Source organism: Populus alba, chromosome 1 (genome assembly GCF_005239225.2).
Source record: "Populus alba chromosome 1, ASM523922v2, whole genome shotgun sequence".
NCBI classification, from domain to species: domain Eukaryota; kingdom Viridiplantae; phylum Streptophyta; class Magnoliopsida; order Malpighiales; family Salicaceae; genus Populus; species Populus alba.
In genome coordinates, this window is record NC_133284.1 from 19,346,513 (window position 1) to 19,365,265 (window position 18,753).

Below are 18,753 nucleotides of genomic sequence, written 5' to 3' on the forward strand. Positions count from 1 at the left end.
AACCCCGATTCTGGCCATAATGGTTGCTGGAAAAATAGGAACTAAAGTTTCTTTGACACAAAAACCAGTTTTTCAACCCATTGTTTACATAAAAACACCTTTGAAACCATTATAAACCTATCAATGGTCAAAAAACCATCCCAAAAACTGAAATTAACACAAAACCAAAAATCAAATCGAGTTTAGATCTATTTTTTCATAAACTTTTAAGGTAAAAAAACAACACTTAATATGAACTTTTCTCATTAAATATAACTATTTGACACAAACATCGATCATTTTGATGACATAAATTGATGTCAACGATATTTTTCTTTTATCTACTATCGAAATACAACAACCTCTCTCTTCTCTCTCAACTAATGACTAAAAAATAACAAAAATAAACTTTGATATCAAAAGTGCATTTGAAAACAATTGAGACACCAAAATCCTTATAATTTGCGTTATTTTAAAATTTAGATGACCAAAATATATCTTTCCCAAAACTTTTGGCACGCTTTTCATGTTTGGTGTCTTTTTCATTTCGATCTCTATTATTTCAATTTCATTATTGACTAAGAAATCAGAAGCAATTAATTTTAAATTAGAATTAAATCACCTAAAATAAAACTTTGAGAACCAAAATGAATAATCAAATAATGAATAGGCCACTGTTTCACCATTGTGTGGGGTTTGTTGGGTAGGTTACTAAATCTGAAATTTTTGTCTGAAAGTTTTGATTTTGCGGATTTTTTAGGTTTCTTATCACAGTTCTTCATTCCTCTTTCTCTTATTTATTTAAGATTTTTATTTTTTATGTTTTAATTGTTGGTAATATATTCAAGATTGTTACTTTTAATTCATCTTCTCTTCGCAAGACTTTGAGCAATAATTATATAGCAATTTCTTGATAAAATAGAAGGTTACACAAAAACTTAACAAATTTAACTTAGTGACAAATTAGCAACTCATGAAAATAACTATTATAGTAGCTCACTGTTTTTCTATGAACAGGAATCAATCATATTAGATATTAGATGACATTTGCATAATAATTCTTTTCTTTTTCTTTTTTCTTTACTAAGTACTTTTAATAATTCTTTTCAGTAAATTTGTGTACATGCCACATGTGCATCTAGCGGGCATTCGTTATGAGATGTAGACATTTTTATATTTGATAAGTCTACGAAAGTTGATTTCCCAAAAATCTATTCCTGCGTGTGGGAATGTTATTTGTATTGAATTAACCTTTTTTACCATCAATATTTTATTATTTGACGAATATGTCCTCAAAACTAGTGATAACTGTTATCATTTTAAAAAAAAATTTACTATCCTTGTACTTTCATTTTAGAATAAAAACTATATCATTGTCGTGCTACCTTGTAAATCAAATCAATTTTGTTTTGAATAAAAGAAAATATTTAGATACTATTAATATGTTTTTAAGCAAAAATAGTTATGGAGATTAACCAAATGTGACATGATTGACATGGTAGGTTCAAAAACAACCCAAATAACTGATAAGAATGTAATTTAGCTAAAAAATCAAGACACTTTTTTTTAAAAAAATATTGAAATAACAACATAGTATATCGACTCAGATTAATTCGGGTTAACCTATAAAATTCATTACTTAGGTCATGAGACCTTGATAACCCTATGAAATTTTTTTTTTTTTATTAAAATCAATTCTTAATCAAATCAATAATGAAGGATGAAATTGAAAATAAAATTCAATTAAAAATTTGAATGGAGTCAACTAAGATTAACTTATCAAACATAAATCATGATATCGGGGTAATCTCATAGAAAATCAAAGTAAATCATAAAACTCAATTTACAATCAACCCAATATTGAAGGATAACATTAAAAAAAAAAATTTGTTAACAATGACATAAAAAACCACCTAAGTCAACTAACTAAACTCGTGGCTCATGTCATAAGATTATAATAACTTTATGGAAAGCAAACTAAAACAAATTATGAAACCTAATTCCCAATCAACCTAATGTTAAAAAATAAAATTGAAAAACAAAATAAAAAAAAAAGATTAAAGAAATAACCCTAATTACTCTGGGTTAACCTACCAAACCCTAAGTCAGGAGACTGTGATAACTCAATAAAAACAAATTATAAATTTCAATTCAAAATCAACATAATGTTAAAGGATTAACTTTGAAAAAAAATAAAAAAAAAAACAAAAAAAAACTCAAGTCAACCTAGCTAACCTGCAAATCTTGTGACCTGAATTATAAAACTATGATAACTCTATAGAAAGTAAATCAAAAAAATAATTATGAAACTCAAATATCAATCAACCCATTGTTGAATGATGAATTTGAGATTAAAATCAATTTAAAAAATTGCTCAAGTCAACACAACTAACTCGTAAAACTCGTGACCTGAGTTATAAAACTAGAATAATATCATAAAAAACAAATAAAAATAAATTATGAACTTCAATATTTAACAAACCTAATATTAGATAATAAAATTAAAAAAAATAAAAATATTAAAGATTAAAGTGAAAAGGCTTGGCATTTCACTTTTCACTACTATAGTATGCCAAAGCCTTTTAGTATATGTTAATTGTTTATTTTCCATGTAACAAGAATTCCTCAACCTGATATATGACGATTTGACATGCTATCATATGTGGATATTATTAGTTATTTAATTGAAAAATAGGTAATTATATCACATCATGATTTAAAAAAAATAGAGAAAGCTTAAAAATACAAAGAAAAAAAAAAGATATGATACTTAGATAAATTTAATTAATTATTTGATAATTGAACTTTTTTATATTTTAACATTAAACTGAAAGAATTCATATTACCTTGGACGTAGAATAGGTAAATACAAATCCAAACCTAATTTAAAAAAAACTCAAATTTACATATAATTAAAAATTTAAAACCTAAAAACAATAAGGCTTTAATCCAAACCCAAACTTGAAAATAAAAGCTCGTTTGGAATTTAGTAGTGGTTATTTTTCAAAGTGTTTTCTCTTAAAAATACATCGAAATTTTTTTTGTAATGATCGGAAAACACCAAACAAATTTAATTTAAAGCAAATAAAAAAATAAAATTTTTAAAATTTTTCAAAAGCGCTTCAAAATGCAAAAAAAAAAAAAAAAAAAAAGGCTCTAGGAATCCCTCATCCCAAAATCAAATAGGTCGTTTTAGCCTCTCTCTGCAAACTAAAACTCTTGCCTCTTATTTTTTTTCTTCCTTTCTTAGGGTTGTCATTGACTATTTAATGGCTAGACCCAAAACCTTCATCTTTCTTGTTACTTTTTTCTTCTTTTTCTTCCTTCCTTTCCCTTATCCTTATTTTTCCTTTTATCAAATCTGAATCTATATTTCTAGATCTTGATGTGTTTTTTTCTTAATAAAAGTGATCTAGATCTTTAAAAATCTAAATCTTAGTTTTTTTTATTATTATAAATTCAAATATGGACTATCTAGATGTAGATCTTTGTTTAGTTTCTCCATTTATTAGGGTTGGTTTTCATTAAATTAAAGTATGGTGCTTGTTTATAGATGTTTTGAAAATTTTGATAAAGGTTGGAAAAGATATTCATCAATGCCATCTTATTTGTGAATGCATTATGTTTGCAAAGACAATTCAATCTTGGAGAGTATTCCTATTACGAATAAAAATGACAATTGCATTGCAATAATAAAGAATCATAAGTTTGGATATTCTTTAAGAGAAAATCTGGTGAACCACCTATAATGCTATTTTAATGGAATCATCTTTAGTTATTCTAGTCATAAGGGAGTTGTTTTGTTGGTTGCATTTTTTTAAGAAAATTATATCTAATAAGAGAGTTTATTAGTTATGAGTTTGTGGTCCTATTTATTTATTAAAGTTATGTTAACTCCAAGACTTGTACTATTCATTTAAAGATGAATTTCAATTAAATGAATTTCAATTAATAATAGACACAAGGTTTATGGATACCTTCACTGTCAAATTTAATTTAACAGATTATATTCTTGTCAAAAAATAAGAATTAACATTTGGTATTAAAGCCTAAACTTTTGAAGGGAGTGAAAAATGAGAGGAAACTTATTAAGAGAGTAAAACACAAGAGAAAAGTGGGGGGGGGGGAAAAACCACTTTAAAATTGCAGCAGAAATCACCAATGGTATCTGATAACTTTGTACAACATGTAATTTCATGTTTCGATGGTCATTATGACCATTGGAGTTTGTTGATGGCAAAATTTCTAAGATCTAAAAAGTATTAGCATCTTATAAAGTATATCCTGAAAGATAAATATCAATCAATACAACACAAAAAAGAATTCATGATGAATAAAAACTAAAGGACCTTAAAGCAAAAAAAAGCTACTTGTTTCAAGCTATAGAGCATTTTATGCTTATGCTTTGAGACTATTCTTCAAAAAAATATCTCTAAGTAGATATGAGACTCCATGAACAAAAAATATCAAGGGACAACTAGAGTGAAATGATAACATCTTTAAGCTCTTTACAAAGAGGTTGAAACTCTTCAGATGAAGCCAGGAAAATCAATAGATGATTATTTCTTTAAAACACTAGCTATAACTAGTAAAATGAAACTTTATGGAGATAGAATTAAAGATGTTATTATGGTAGAGAAAATTCTATGACCAATGAGAATAAAGTTTAACTATATTTTTTGTTCAATTGAAGAGTCTAACGACATTGATTCCTTTTCAATTGATGAGCTATACAATTCATTGCATATTCATAAGCAAAAACTTTAACAATAAGAAACTATAGAAGAAGAGCATACATTACAAGTTACAACAAGAAAGAGGAAGAAGAAGAGGTAACACTAAAGATGGGGAAAGAGGAAGCATAGATGAAGCCTATGATCCAAAAGAAAAATAAAAAGGATACATTGACAAGTTCTAGGCAAAGAAGTTTTATAAATCTAAAATTAAGTGTTTTTGATATGATCAATATGGTCACAATAAATTTGAATGCTACACTAACTTCGAAAGAAATAAGATTGAAAAGGTAACATTTGTATAACCAAAAACAAAAAATGAAGATGAGGCTACATTACTGATGGTATGTTAGGAAATAGAAGAAACAACCTCAAACCTATGGCATCTGAAAACATGTTGTAGCAACCATATGTATAAGAATACATCAATGTTCTCACAGTTAGATTACTCATATAGATCAACTATGAAACTTAGAGATGACTCAAGAGTAACTTTAAGGGGAAAAGGAAACATTAGAATTCAAGCTAAAAATAATCAATCGCACATCATTATCAGTGTCTTCTATATTCCATAGTTGAAAGGCAATCTTTTATGCCTTAGATAGTTCCATAAAAAAAGTTATTCAATCATCATAAAGGATGAAGCCTATTACATCCAAGTTTAGAAGAAAGGGTTAATCACAATGGCTTAAATGACTATAAATAGAATGTTTCCTCTAAACATTCAAAGCTCACAAAATTCATATTACTCAGCTAAATAAAATGAAACTTGGTTGTGGTATGCATGATATGGACACCTGAATTTCAAATGGTTAAAAACTTTTCATGATAAGCAGATAGTAGTTCAGCTCTCTCAAATCACATGCTTAGATACAATTTGTGAAGATTATGTTATAGACAATCAAGCATTGAGATTCATTCCTACAAAAAAAAAAAAAAAAAAGAGCATACAAGCCACTACAAGTTGATCCATTACAATATACATAGTTATAGTCATCTAATTTCTAATGGGAAAAAAAATATATGCTTCATTATGTTCATAAATGACTTCAATTAGAAAAATTGAGTGCAATTTCTATAAGAGAAAATTAAAAGCATTGAAAGCATTTAAGAAGTTTAAAGCTTTAATGGAGAAGAAAAATGCTTTAGGATTCAAACCCTTCACAGTGATTAGGTAATAGAATATACTTTAAAAGAACTTGGAGGTTTTTACAATAGACATTGAACTCAAAAACATCTCACAACATCATATACACAAAAACAAAATTATGTATTAGAAATAAAGATTTGTACCATTTTAAATATGGTACGAAGCACGCTAGTGGAAAAATAACAAAAACATTATAGCCTGAAGTATTTGCAGTGAAGAATATGAATTCCGAAGAGGAGTGGTCAAAGGCCTACAATCAATCATTTTAGGATTTTATATGCTAGATCAAAATCAATAGAAACTTGATGGTAATAATGTGAAATGTATCTTTTTTGGTGTAAATGACTTCTAAAGCTTACAAATTGTATGATCCAATTTTTTAACAAACTTGCATCAATAAAGATGTAGTTTTTTATGAGAAGAAGAAATGAAGATGGGATACAAATAAATCAGGGCAACAATCATACAACTTGTCTGTTAACTTTGTTAAAGAAAAAAAAATTGTTTAAATTGATCATCAGACTACAACTTAAGATTCCTTTAATGAACATACATCAATAGAATTTGAAAGATAAAAAGAATCATGTATAAAGAAAAAACCAACTTGGATGATAGATTATATTAGTGAAAGTGAATTATCTAATGAAAAAACAACTACATACTATATTTTACTTGCTAACAATGACCCTATCACCTTTAAAGACACAATCAAAAAAACAAAATGGTATAGGAAAATGTCATAAGAAACTCAAGCTATAGAAAGGAACCAAACATGGGAATCAACAAGACTTCCTAAAAGGAATAAAGTAATTAATGTAAAATGGATTTACAAGACAAAGGGGAATGAAGTTTGTATTATAGAGAAATATAAGACTTGTTTGGTGGCAAAGAGATACAATCAAGAATTGAGAGTTGATTATAAAGAAGTATTTGCTCCAATTGTTAAACAAGATACCATCCAATTAGTTCTTTCAATTGCAGCACAACATTCATGGTCCATTTCATATTGATGTAAAATCATCCTTTTTGCACGGAGATTTATAAGATTATATGTACATTAAGTAGCCTTCTAGTTTTGTATAAAAAAGGAATGAAGATAAAGTTTAAAAATTGAGAAAAACATTATATGGATTAAAACACGCACCTAAAGCTTGGTATAGTCGAATAGAGTCATACTTCAAAAGGGAAGGCTATCATAAATATATTTATGAACATGCATTATTCATAAAGACTAAAGAAGATGGAAGATGCTACTAGTTTATTTTTATATAAATGATCTTATTTTCATAGGAAATGATGAAACAATGGTTATACAATTTAAAAGTTTAATGAAGACGGAGTGTGAGATGACAATATGGGATATATGCATCACTTTTTTGGCATTGAAGTAAAGTAGTCATCAAGAGGAACTTTCATTACTCAAAAGAGGTATGCATAAGAAATACTAGATAAATTTTAGATGAAGGACTGCAACTCTGTCATCACTCCAATTGAACTAGGATTGAAGTTGTATAAAGATGTTGAAGGAAAAAAGATGAAGGCCACTCTTTACAAATAGATTGTAGAAAGCCTAATGTATCTAACTACAATAAGTCTAGATATTATACATGTTGTTGAGTATCATAAATAGATATGTAGAGCATCCAACAAGGCTTCATCTTGGTGCAGCAAAAATAATATCTTGTTATTTGAAGAGAATGATTGATTATGGAGTTTTATATTCAAATGAGTCATCAATGACAATGTATGGATTTACAAATAATGATCATGCAGGAGATGTAGATGAAATGAAAAGCACTTTTGGTTTTGTATTTATAATGGGATTAACAACAATTTCATGGTCAACTAAGAAACAATCAATTATGATTTTATCTATACAAAAGCTAAATAAGAAGAGACTAAGAAGTTTACTTAGGATATATTCCACAAAAAGTTCTAAAATAAATATGTAAATTGGTGTCTAAAGACTTTCAGTTTAAAAGAGAGTATGTTAGGAATTAAATTTACAGTTGCATTTCAATAATAAGAAACCATAAACATGGATACTTTTTAGGAGGGAATCTGGTGCTGAGGTATTCTTTAGTAGTCAAACAACTATAATGCTATCTTGATGGAATCATTTATAGTTTTAGTCATGTTTTGTTAGTTACACTTTCTGAAAATTATAATTAGTGCTATCTTTTTGTAAGAGTTGCATTAACTTTAAGACTTGTAATGTCTATTTATAGAAGTTTTGTGTTTGAATGAACCCTTATCTTTTACCATTAGAATGAAAGAGATATAAATAATACAGTGAGTCCAATAAAATATAAGAACTAACTCCTATATCTCAACAAGGATCAAGCTAGCCTATCTTTACTGAATTACATTCAAAATTCAAATATGATGTAAATTTAAATAGCTTGATCGTAAAAACTTCTATATGGCCCCTCAAGATGGGTTGTAAGTAAAGAGGTCTATCTTGTATTGTAACTGCAGGAACTGAAAAGTAGGCAATGACTTATTGAGAATATCGGCAAAAGAAACATGAGCCATTCGAAGTAAATCAAATTGAACTTGATCTTTGATAAAGTGATAATCAACAACGACATGTTTTATACAAGAATAAAAGATAGGATTGGAACTTAATTGTTTTGCACCAACATTATCACAATATCTAACTAGAGAATTTGGTAAGCCAATTCCAAGTTCTAAAAGGAGAGAGCAAACCCAGCGAAGTTTAACAACAATGGTAGTAATAGAGCGATATTCTGCTATATGGACGAGCGTGCAATAATTGATTGCTTCTTTCAGCTCCAAGAGACAAGGTTGTGCCCTAGGTAAACCAAATAGGTATTGGTTAAAGAATAATCATCTCTATTACCAGCTTAGTTTGCATCTGAAAAGGCATAAAGCGAATTAGAGAAGCCATGAAGAGCGAGAAGAGAATCACGATAGGGTAGTAGGCCTTTATCTAATGTACCACACAAGTAGCGTAGAATACGCTTAACAAGAACCTAGTGCTCGTTGGTTGGCTTGTGCATAATTTGGGCTATTCTACTGACTGCAAAAGAGATGTCTAGTTGAGTTCAAGAGAGGTATTGCAAGTTAGCAACTATTGCATGATATGGAGTGGGATATAATAGGGGTGTGCTTGATGTTAAAGAGATTGCTGCAAAGCTTGTTGATAAGGGAATGAGAACAGGTTTTGCATATTTCATATTGTCCCATTTGAGTAAGTCTTGAATGTATCTTTTTTGTGAGAGTAAGATGCCAAGACAATGTGGGACAACTTCAACTCCAAAAAAATAAAGAAGAGAACCAAATTCTTTTAGAGAGAACTGTTGAGCAAGACATTCAACAAACTGTGAAACAAAAGCATCATTGTTACTAGTTAAGATAATGTCATCAACATACACTAGAAGATACAAGATATGACGGCTATTGTCAAGAACAAAGAGAGAGTTATTTGAGTGTGAATTCCTGAAACCAGAATCTAGTAAAAACTAACGCAATTCATGATACCAAGCCCCAAGAGCCTACTTGAGGCCATAGATGGATTTATAAAGCTTATAGACATATGTGGGATGATTAAAGTCTACAAAGCCTGATGGTTAAGCCATAAAGACATCTTTAGAAAGCTTGTCTTGAAGAAAGGCATTGTTGATGTCCAATTGGCAGAGAGACTAGCCATTACTTACTACAATAGTAAGCACAAGTTTCATTGTGGTAGGCTTAACAACAAGACTGAAGATTTCATGATAATCTATACTCGATCGTTGATAAAAGCCTTTGGCTATAAGATGAGCTTTGAACCTGTCAATGGAACCATCAAAATGTCTTTTAATATAGTAAATTCACTTACAACCAACCAGATTAAAAATGCCATTAAGGGGAACTAGTTCCCAAGTTCCATTATGAACAAGTGCATCATACTCTTTAGATATAGCTTGATACTAATTAAGGTCTTTGAGAGATTATGATATGGATGACGAATGTAGGTGCAGTAGTTTGGGAAGTGGTTTTGAGGATGTGATTTGGTGATATTGTTTTTGGCTCGGGTAGTCATGCTATATTGGGTGGGAGGTGGAATTGTGTTTTTTTGTTCGGTGGTTTGATGGGAAGGATTAGGTGATGGATGGTTTTCAAGAGCTTCCTATTGTGATGATGAAATGATTGGTTAGGATATGGTCTTGGGCAGAGGCAATTCCTAAGAGCTAACTGTAAATGGAGTGTAGTCTGTTTGTTGGGATGATGTGGAAATATAAATAATAAGGATATGTGGAATCCAAGTGTTTAAGGTAGTGAAAGTGGGACGGGTGAGAGTGTTATGTAGAGAGGTGTATGGGAAAAATGTTTCAACAAATTAAACATGGTGAGAAACATAGATTTTTAATGTTGAAGGGTTAAGATAGAGATAAGCACTTTGAGATAAAGAGCACCCAAGAAATACGATATAAATCAATTGACTAAGTTTGTGAGATACATAGACGCAAAGCCAAGGGTAACATAAATATCCAAAAACTTTGAGTTTAAAGTAATTAAGACTTTTATGGAAAATTAATTCATAGGTAGAGGAGAAATTTAGTGTAGTGGTTGGTAGTCTGTTAATTAGGTAGACAACAATAGCAAATGCTTGAGGCTAGAAGGTGATTAGAAGAGAAGCATGCGAGAGTAAAGTGAGGCTAGTTTCAACGAAATGATGATGTCTTCTTTCATAGTAGCCATTTTGTTGAGGTGTATGTGGTGGAGTGGTTAAGTGGTAAATTTCATGGAGAGAAAGATAATCTTTGAGTGTCATATATTCTCCATTATAAGAATAGAAAGTGATAATTTTATGAAAGAAATAATTTTCCATAATGGTTTGGTAATGTTTAAAGACTTTTTGAATTCATATTTTCTTTTAAAGGGGTAAAACCATATGTATTTGGTAAAATGATCAACGAAAATTGATTAGTACTTAAACATGTATTTTTATCAAGTTTTTATATCATCATTTTGCACTTGAAGTATCAATAACTTTTTAACTCTATTTTATGATAACAAGTCCGATAATATAAGATAGCTTTAATTTATGGTAAATGCTCAATTTAAATGCAATCATATCTCATAATTCAAAGGATTGATTGATGTGATTAACTATTGAAAGTGAAAGGACAAATAAAAGACTAAGCTTAGAAAAGAGATATTGATTCAATTCAAATTGAAACACTGTTCAGTTATTGGGTCATATCTAGAGCTGCAGATCTTGGATTTCAGTCTGGTTTATATAGTTAGAAAGTTAAGACATAGGCCTAAAACATTTATGAGAGTCCAAGACTCAATTCTGCCTTTTAGAAGTCCAAATCTTAGCATCAAAAGAGAAGTCTGAATCTATCCTGTAGCCTAGAAACTGTCTAGTGTTCAGCCCATATCTCGAGTTCTAGAAGTCCAAATGACTTCATTCTTGTTTTGTTGGAAAGCAAGACAATTTCCCAGAAATTTTATGAAAACTATCTATTCAAATTCTAATGTTAGCAATGATGTTTTCTGTAAACAAGAAGTTAAGGTTTGTTACCAAGTCAAGAGGTGGCCACCCACTCAAAATTAATCATCAAATCAATATTTCTGAATTTTGATATATAAAAAGAGGTATTTGTCATGCATTTAGGCATCTCGGTGTTCAAATCAAGATCATATTCTTGCTTTCTTTCTTTGTATTTTTTTAATGTTTAAGTTTTGCTTTCATTAATCTCTTGTTTATGCTTTTCATCATAACTATGTTCTTATCTAGTTTATTTATGTTTTCTTCTTCATTATGTTTAGCTAAGTTAATTATGTCAAGGTGAAAAGGGTACACTAATGGTGTTAGAATAGGTATAAGATAAACTCAACATGGACTTTAATGTTTATATCCAAGAAGGTTTATTATTAACATGTCTTATCTTTTTATATTATTAACTCTTAATACCTTGCTTGTTAAATGGTCAATCGAGATTTGTGTTGTATAACACTTGGTACAACAAATGATTGGCACTTTCATAGCTAACCATATGGTATAACCTATACATGTACTATGAAAGGAACTTGATTTGTTGTTAACATAAGTTAGCATCATGAATTCCTGACAATATTTAAAAGTATGATGTTACTAAAATAAGATAATTAATATGATCATGTTAAAAACTTATAATGAGCTATTAATAACAAATCATTCGATTAAAACCTTCTTTGTGTGTGGTTTCCAGTTGAGTAATAAAAAAAGTTTATATTATACTTATTTGAAATACCATTAGTGGATCCTCTAACCTTAACATTTATTTTTATCATTGTTTAATCCTCACATTAATCTTACATTTCAAAGTCATCTTTAACTTATTATTATTATTATTTGTAATTTATAAAGTTAACCTCCTTATGGTTCGACCTCGATTTTGCTGTGTTATTTATTACTTCGACATTCCTGCACTTGGGATAAGACATCAATCTTTTGATCTTGTAAAAAATAACATATTATTTGAAACCATCTGGTGAAGGCTAGAATTGGAGAAGATCTAGGTTGTGCAGCTGGCCACTCGTACACTCCATCCTTAGTGATGCCTTTTAAAAGAATTGCTCCCGTGCAAAGATCCTTCATATTAAAAGAAGAGGAAAATAATTTAACAGAGGCATCATTAGTAGCACAACATTGAGAAATATAAATGAAGTTCTTTTTTTATGGTTGGGATGTAAAGAACATTATCCAAGGTAAAAGTAGTGGTTGCTGTGGGAAGAAAAACAGAACCAATATGAGATATGGATAAACATGTACCATCATTTGAGCCTTTGTATGGGATATAAAGAGATAGGATGTTTAGTCAGTGGTGACATGATGGGAGGCGTACTATCCAATAGCCATGATGGTTTACTAGTGGTTGCATTAGCTATATAATGAGCTTGTGGTTGCTAAGATGCAGCGGCGTTATTTAGTGGTAGAACGCTTGTAGAAGTTAGGTGAATTGGTACAAGCTGAAAGGATGGGCAACGCTTGGCGGTATGACCTTGAATGCTACAGATTTGGTAAAATCCCTGATAAGAATAGGGTGTGTTGCACGTGTGCGGCGTCACGACAATATTCCACCCTCAAGGAAAAACATGGAATGGTATATTCCTGGAAAATATGTAAAGACAAGGAATTCTTGTCTCTTATCAGTGAAAAATTTGAATGGGAGTCACCACTTACTATTCTGGTCACTAGGAACCCTAACTGGTCTCAGAGATGGGGTACGGAGACTGGTTAGTAGTCCAACTACGCCCTACTTAAGGTAAGCTGTATTGTTTTGTCTGATATAAAGTCTTGTTGTGGTTTCTAATTGTCGGTCTATTTTACGGTTTAAAAAAAGTCCTCCTCTGTAAGGAGATCCTTATCTTATCGGGTAAAAACCTAATTATTCTAAATCGCCAAAAGAAAATGTATTTTTAATATTGGGAATACGTTTTATGTATAAATTCATAATCACTGATATTAAAACCAAACAAAATAAAATTTTTATTTGTTTTTGGAATTTTGGCCAATGTTCTCTTGACTTTAATAAACTGGTTATTAAAGTCAAAATGTATGCTAAAACACTGTTTTTTTGGTGTATGAAAAATACAATATGATTTTTTAGCTTTGAGACACTTAGCCGTACATACAAAAACATTTTTTTTTTCAATTTTTTTGTACTTTTGGAAGTTTTTACCGCAAACCAGGTATTTTAATACTGGATTTATATTTTTACGATGTAAAATACAGACCGATATTAAGCAAAATTGATAAAAGAAAATGTGCTGGAAAATTATAAAATTCTGAAGGAAAAAAAATTAAATTTTTTTGAAATGGGCCGGACTCGGCCCATATAAGTGGGCTGGGCCTAACTCAGCCCAAAACCAAATGGGAAGAAGAAGACACAGGTGCCGTTCAAAACGGCACCGTTTCAAGCTTCTATCTCTCTCTTTCTCTCTCTCTCTTCTGTGAACAGTGCATAAAACGACGCCGTTTTACCCAAAACGCGTCGTTTCATTTAAATGGGTTTTGGCGCCAAAACGCGTCATTCAAAATCAGGCCTTCAATTTGCACGTGTTTTTCAATTTAATCATTGGTCTCGAATTTCTTCAATTAAGTCCCTAATTGGCCATAAAACTTCAATATTTATGCAATTAAGCCCCTAATTTGACCAAATTAACTTCCAAAAATTATAATTTGACCACAAAACTTTAATTTCTTCTAATTAAAGCCCAAATTAACTCCAAAATTAATTTTTCTTGCAATTAAAACCTCTATAAATTCAATTAAACCTCTAATAAAATTTAATTGAGTCCATAAACTTTTGATTTTGGACTTTTCTTCCTCAAATTGAATTTTCTTTGTTAACATCACTCTCATCAGTCAATGATATACCATCAAATTTTAATTTTTATATTTTTGAACATCCTCATCAATTTTTGATCATTTTTAGGGCGCTCTAGCATCCTTTTCTCACTGTTATATTTTTTGATAATATTTTTTTATTATTTTTTTTTGTATTTTATTATTTTTTGTGTGAGGACCCAAAAATGGATTACAACAGGGTTGAGGGTGGTTGTGGCGATTTGGAGTACCTGAACTAATGGATATAGGTGGGTGGCCAGTGTTGGTTGGATGTGGACGCCAACTTATGGAACTTGTAGAAAAGAAGTGATTGGGATACCAACTGGTGTTGGTCTTGTGTTGTCGCCAATTTGTGTTGATGGTATTGGTTATGTTTGTAGGATTAATAAGGCTAGGAATATACATTTTAGATTTGGTTGAGAGAGAGGCTTCAAAGGATAAGAGTTTCTCATAGAGTTCATCGAAGGTTATTGATGTGTCACGAGCTTAGACAGCACAAACAAGCTCGTTGTATTCATCACCTAGTCCATCCAATATCTTCTCTATAAGATCTTCTTTGTCCATTGGTGCGTCTAGGATAGCCATTTCATCTGCACGAGCTTTGACAGAGTGAAGAAAATCAATGATAAGTATATAACCTTTGGTGATATTTTTTAGAAGGTTCTTGGTTTGTTTGATATGGACTGGGCTGGTAATAGAGATGATTAGTCTTCAATTAGTGCCTATTTGGTTTACCTAGGGCGCAACCTTGTCATTTGGAGCTCAAAGAAGCAACCAAATGTTGCACGCTCGTCCACAAAAGCATAATATTGCTCTGTTGCTACAAAAGCATATATATTGTGATAATGTTGGTGCAACGCAATTAAGTTCCAATCTTGTCTTCTATTTTCGCATGAAACATGTCACTGTTGATTATCACTTTATCAGAGATCAAGTTCAATTTGATCTACTTCGAGTGGCTCATATTTTTTCTGTCGATCAACTTACTGATATTTTCACTAAGTCATTGCCTACTTTTAGTTCATATTGTTACGGGACAAGATAGGCCTTAACGGTCACGAGATGGCATGTGTATTTGCTAGAACTGTCCATGCTTCACGAGATGTATTTGCTCGAGTAAAGCATGAAATAATAGTGGGTGATAAAGAATTGATGAGAGCATTGAAGATTAAATGATCTTGGCAAACCTAAATGTTGTAAGCAACATCTGGTGTGACAATATTATTTGTAGTTAGAGTTTTGGGTGGACATGGTTTGGATCCATCAATATATCCAAGAAGATCATAACCAATGAAGAGCATTTCAAATTGGATTTTCCATGAGAGATAGCTAGAAGACGTGAGTTTGAGAGGAGCTTCTGCAGCTGTGTTGATTGTGAAAATTTGGGATTCATTGATGTTGAGGAGAATGTGTGAGCTGGATGGGCTAGTAATCACGGTATGTGAGGAGGAAAAGAGAGAAAAAGAAATTAACAGGATAGGAGGAGCTTTGATGCCATGTAAAAGTTTTGTGTTTGAATGAACCCTTGTTTTTTACCATTAGAATGAAAAAGATATAAATAATACAGTGAGTGCAATGAAATAATGTTATATCTTCTTTGAATTACATTCAAAATTTAAATCTGATGTAAATTTAAATAGCTTGATTGTAACAACTTCTATACTATTTAAAGACAAAATCTAGTTGATAATAAACAAAATGTTTTCTGGAAACTTTCACTGCCAAAATCAATCTAACATATTCTATTCTTATAAGAAAAACAAGAATTAGCATTTCCTTTTTATCAGTATCAGAAAGCTAGTTTTAACTCTTGTTTCTTATATTTATTATATGAAAAAATAATGTTATATCTGTAACTTTCATCGGTATTAATTAATAAAATACTGTTGTACATTAAAAAAAAAAAAAAAAAAAAAAGCCAAAATCCAAATGAATGGGAAGCACAAACCCAATACCTATCGAACCAAAACTGAATAGATGAGCCCATCAGCATTTTTTGATAGCATCAAACCTCCTTGTAAAAATAAACTAAGAAATGGCATACAAGAGTCAAAATTACAGCCACAATAGCTTGTTGGCCAAGCGAAACAGTCTTCTTCCCCTTGCTGGTTTTGGAGCTGCTACTGTTGCTGCTTGGAGGAGAATAGAGAAAAGCCATTGAAATGCTGTCCTGATCCTCACCTTTAAAGATTGGCCATCCGAAAACATGCTTGTACTGGCCGCCACTCCACACCTGTTAAGAGAAGAGATATGATTAGATTTAGCTATCCCAGCATTAAACAAAAGGAGGAGGAAACATAATGAAACCGGAATTGATATTAAAGGTTGGTTTTTCATGATGTTGAGGTTAATTTCCACACTTGCCATATCATTACTATCACAGTTGTAAAGAGGGCATGCGTGGCTTCATAATGAATCGCTTCAAGTTAAAAAAATTGACATACAGGAGCAAAAGCTAGTCCAATTATTCTACTATTTTAAGCAATTTAAAAAACAGTAACTAATACCTGTGCTCGATCTCCAACTGTGACAATCAATGCGTCTTTATCTGGGCAGAAAGACACCCAGCCTTTCTTGGAGTAAACATGAAATTCTGATGAACCATCACATATATGCAAGCACAAGGCATGAGAGTAGTCAGTTCCCCTTATTAGCATTCTCATCACGTCATATCCCAGGGAGCCAGCCCATTGATCAGCCAGAAAGTTACGTCCATGCTTGTATAGGCAACAGACTGAGCCTATGAGATCTTGCCTCTGCATCATATCATTTCCATTCATTGATTTCCTCGGACAATTTTCATGGAGAATTTGGAGGATTTTCCTGGCCACTTTCTCTATATCAGATGAAAGGGTCTCCATTTTCTTGCTGCGAATTATGAGAACTTGGGCATAAGATGTAGCTTCATTGTAAGTTTGCAATACACTGGAATTCATATTTGAAAATCTGTTGAAGAGATAGATACAGATACTGCAAAACTGAAGTAAATGCAATGAAACATATTTCCCAGTGGCAGCTCTGCTCTGCGCTCCATGTTCTGTATCCATTGCTTTTTACCTTGTCTAAAACTGGCACTGATCACTGAGACCAGTAGTCGTACAGGCTTGTCTTTGGATATTGTATTATGTATAACAAGAAAACCTTCATGAATTCATCGAAACAATCCCCAGATAAAAGGAAGAAAAAAGAACGAATATGGATTAACAAGATCGTTAGTACAATTTTCATGTGCAGGTTAATTACCAAATTCAGATATTAGTTAGTATTCACCAGAAACCATGCAACATTATGGAAGCATGCCCAACATTTTTAACAATAACGGCAAATGCAGCACTAGTTGAAAGATTTCCCATTTACAGATGAACTCATGGACTTATTGTTTCTGTGGTAAGAAAAATAAAGAGAAACAAGAAATACTATTTAGATCGCTGAAAGATTGTGGTCAAAACTACAACAACTTAATAATCTATTCTATGTTTGACAGACAGGAAGAAGATTGTCAAAACTAGAACAACTTGGAGAGATAACCCAAAAAAACAACAAAAATTCACACAAACAGACACACACAAGAACAAATAATGCCACTGCCAAAGAAGAAGAAAATATAAGGACTTTTTGCTGTTGTTGTTGGGTAGTTATTACCTGAAATTTGAATATCCAGTTGGCCATATTCCCTCCATATCCAACTTCAAACTCTCATCTTTACACCACACAAACTCTTCAGTTACTTCACTCTCGGCCTCCTGATGATCACCATGAACTTCCTCGAATCCATATGGCCTCTCCAGTGACCTCGAGACTGCCTCCTTCTTTTCGGGAGGCAGCTGAAAGATTCCGGCTGCTGTGACCGACACCAACCTTATAAATTCACTTGGAATTCCAAAGTTAACTAGTTGAAAGCACCCAATTCTTGCTATTGAATCCAACATCCTCAGAACTGAATCACTTTCCCCAGAAATCAGTGATTGACAATCAATTCTTGGGGGTGTTTCGACAATTTTCTGTCTTGGAAATATCTTATCAGGTAAAATCAAATCCGGAACACGTAGTGAGTGCTCAAGAAACTCAGTTAGGACTTCGTCATTGGTCACGGATGATCTTCGGCCAGAGGCGATAGGAGAGGGCGGCGGGGCTCGGAAATCAATGGGATTTTCTGGCATGGATTCAGGTGAAATAGCCATCAAATATGGCGCAGTATTTGCTGCTACTGCTTAAGACGACCGATTATAAGTTTGCTAGCTTGTTAAGTGTACGAATCTCCTTTTTCTTTTTTGAGTAGGAAAAAAAAAGGTCTTAAGCAGCAGCAATGATGGCATGTCATGAACATTGTAGACATTTAAAGAATCATAACTGGCATGGTTTAACTTTCTTTTGATATACTTTTCTTTCTTTTTTCTTCTATCTTGCTTTACAACTTTCACATTGATGCTTCATCTCTTTCATAGCTATTCAATGGCCTGGCTGATGAGGGCTCACCGTGTTACTATGCTGAACCACAGTCCTTGGTCCGAAAGTTCGTTCTACAAAAATGTACAAATATTAGA

At 31.5% G+C, this 18,753-nt stretch overlaps 1 protein-coding gene across 1 annotated transcript; it reads right to left on the bottom strand.

Moving 5' to 3' along the window:
• Window positions 1–16,071: 16,071 nt before the first annotated feature.
• On the bottom strand, window positions 16,072–18,511 carry LOC118062649 (1-aminocyclopropane-1-carboxylate oxidase). The gene is made up of 3 exons (XM_035076484.2): window positions 17,852–18,511; window positions 16,717–17,077; window positions 16,072–16,442 (listed from the first exon to the last, which is right to left on the bottom strand). The coding sequence occupies exons 1-3, from the start codon at window positions 18,388–18,390 to the stop codon at window positions 16,215–16,217; spliced, it is 1,128 nt and encodes a 375-aa protein (XP_034932375.1). The 5' UTR covers window positions 18,391–18,511; the 3' UTR covers window positions 16,072–16,214.
• Between the last annotated feature and the right edge of the window lie 242 nt (window positions 18,512–18,753).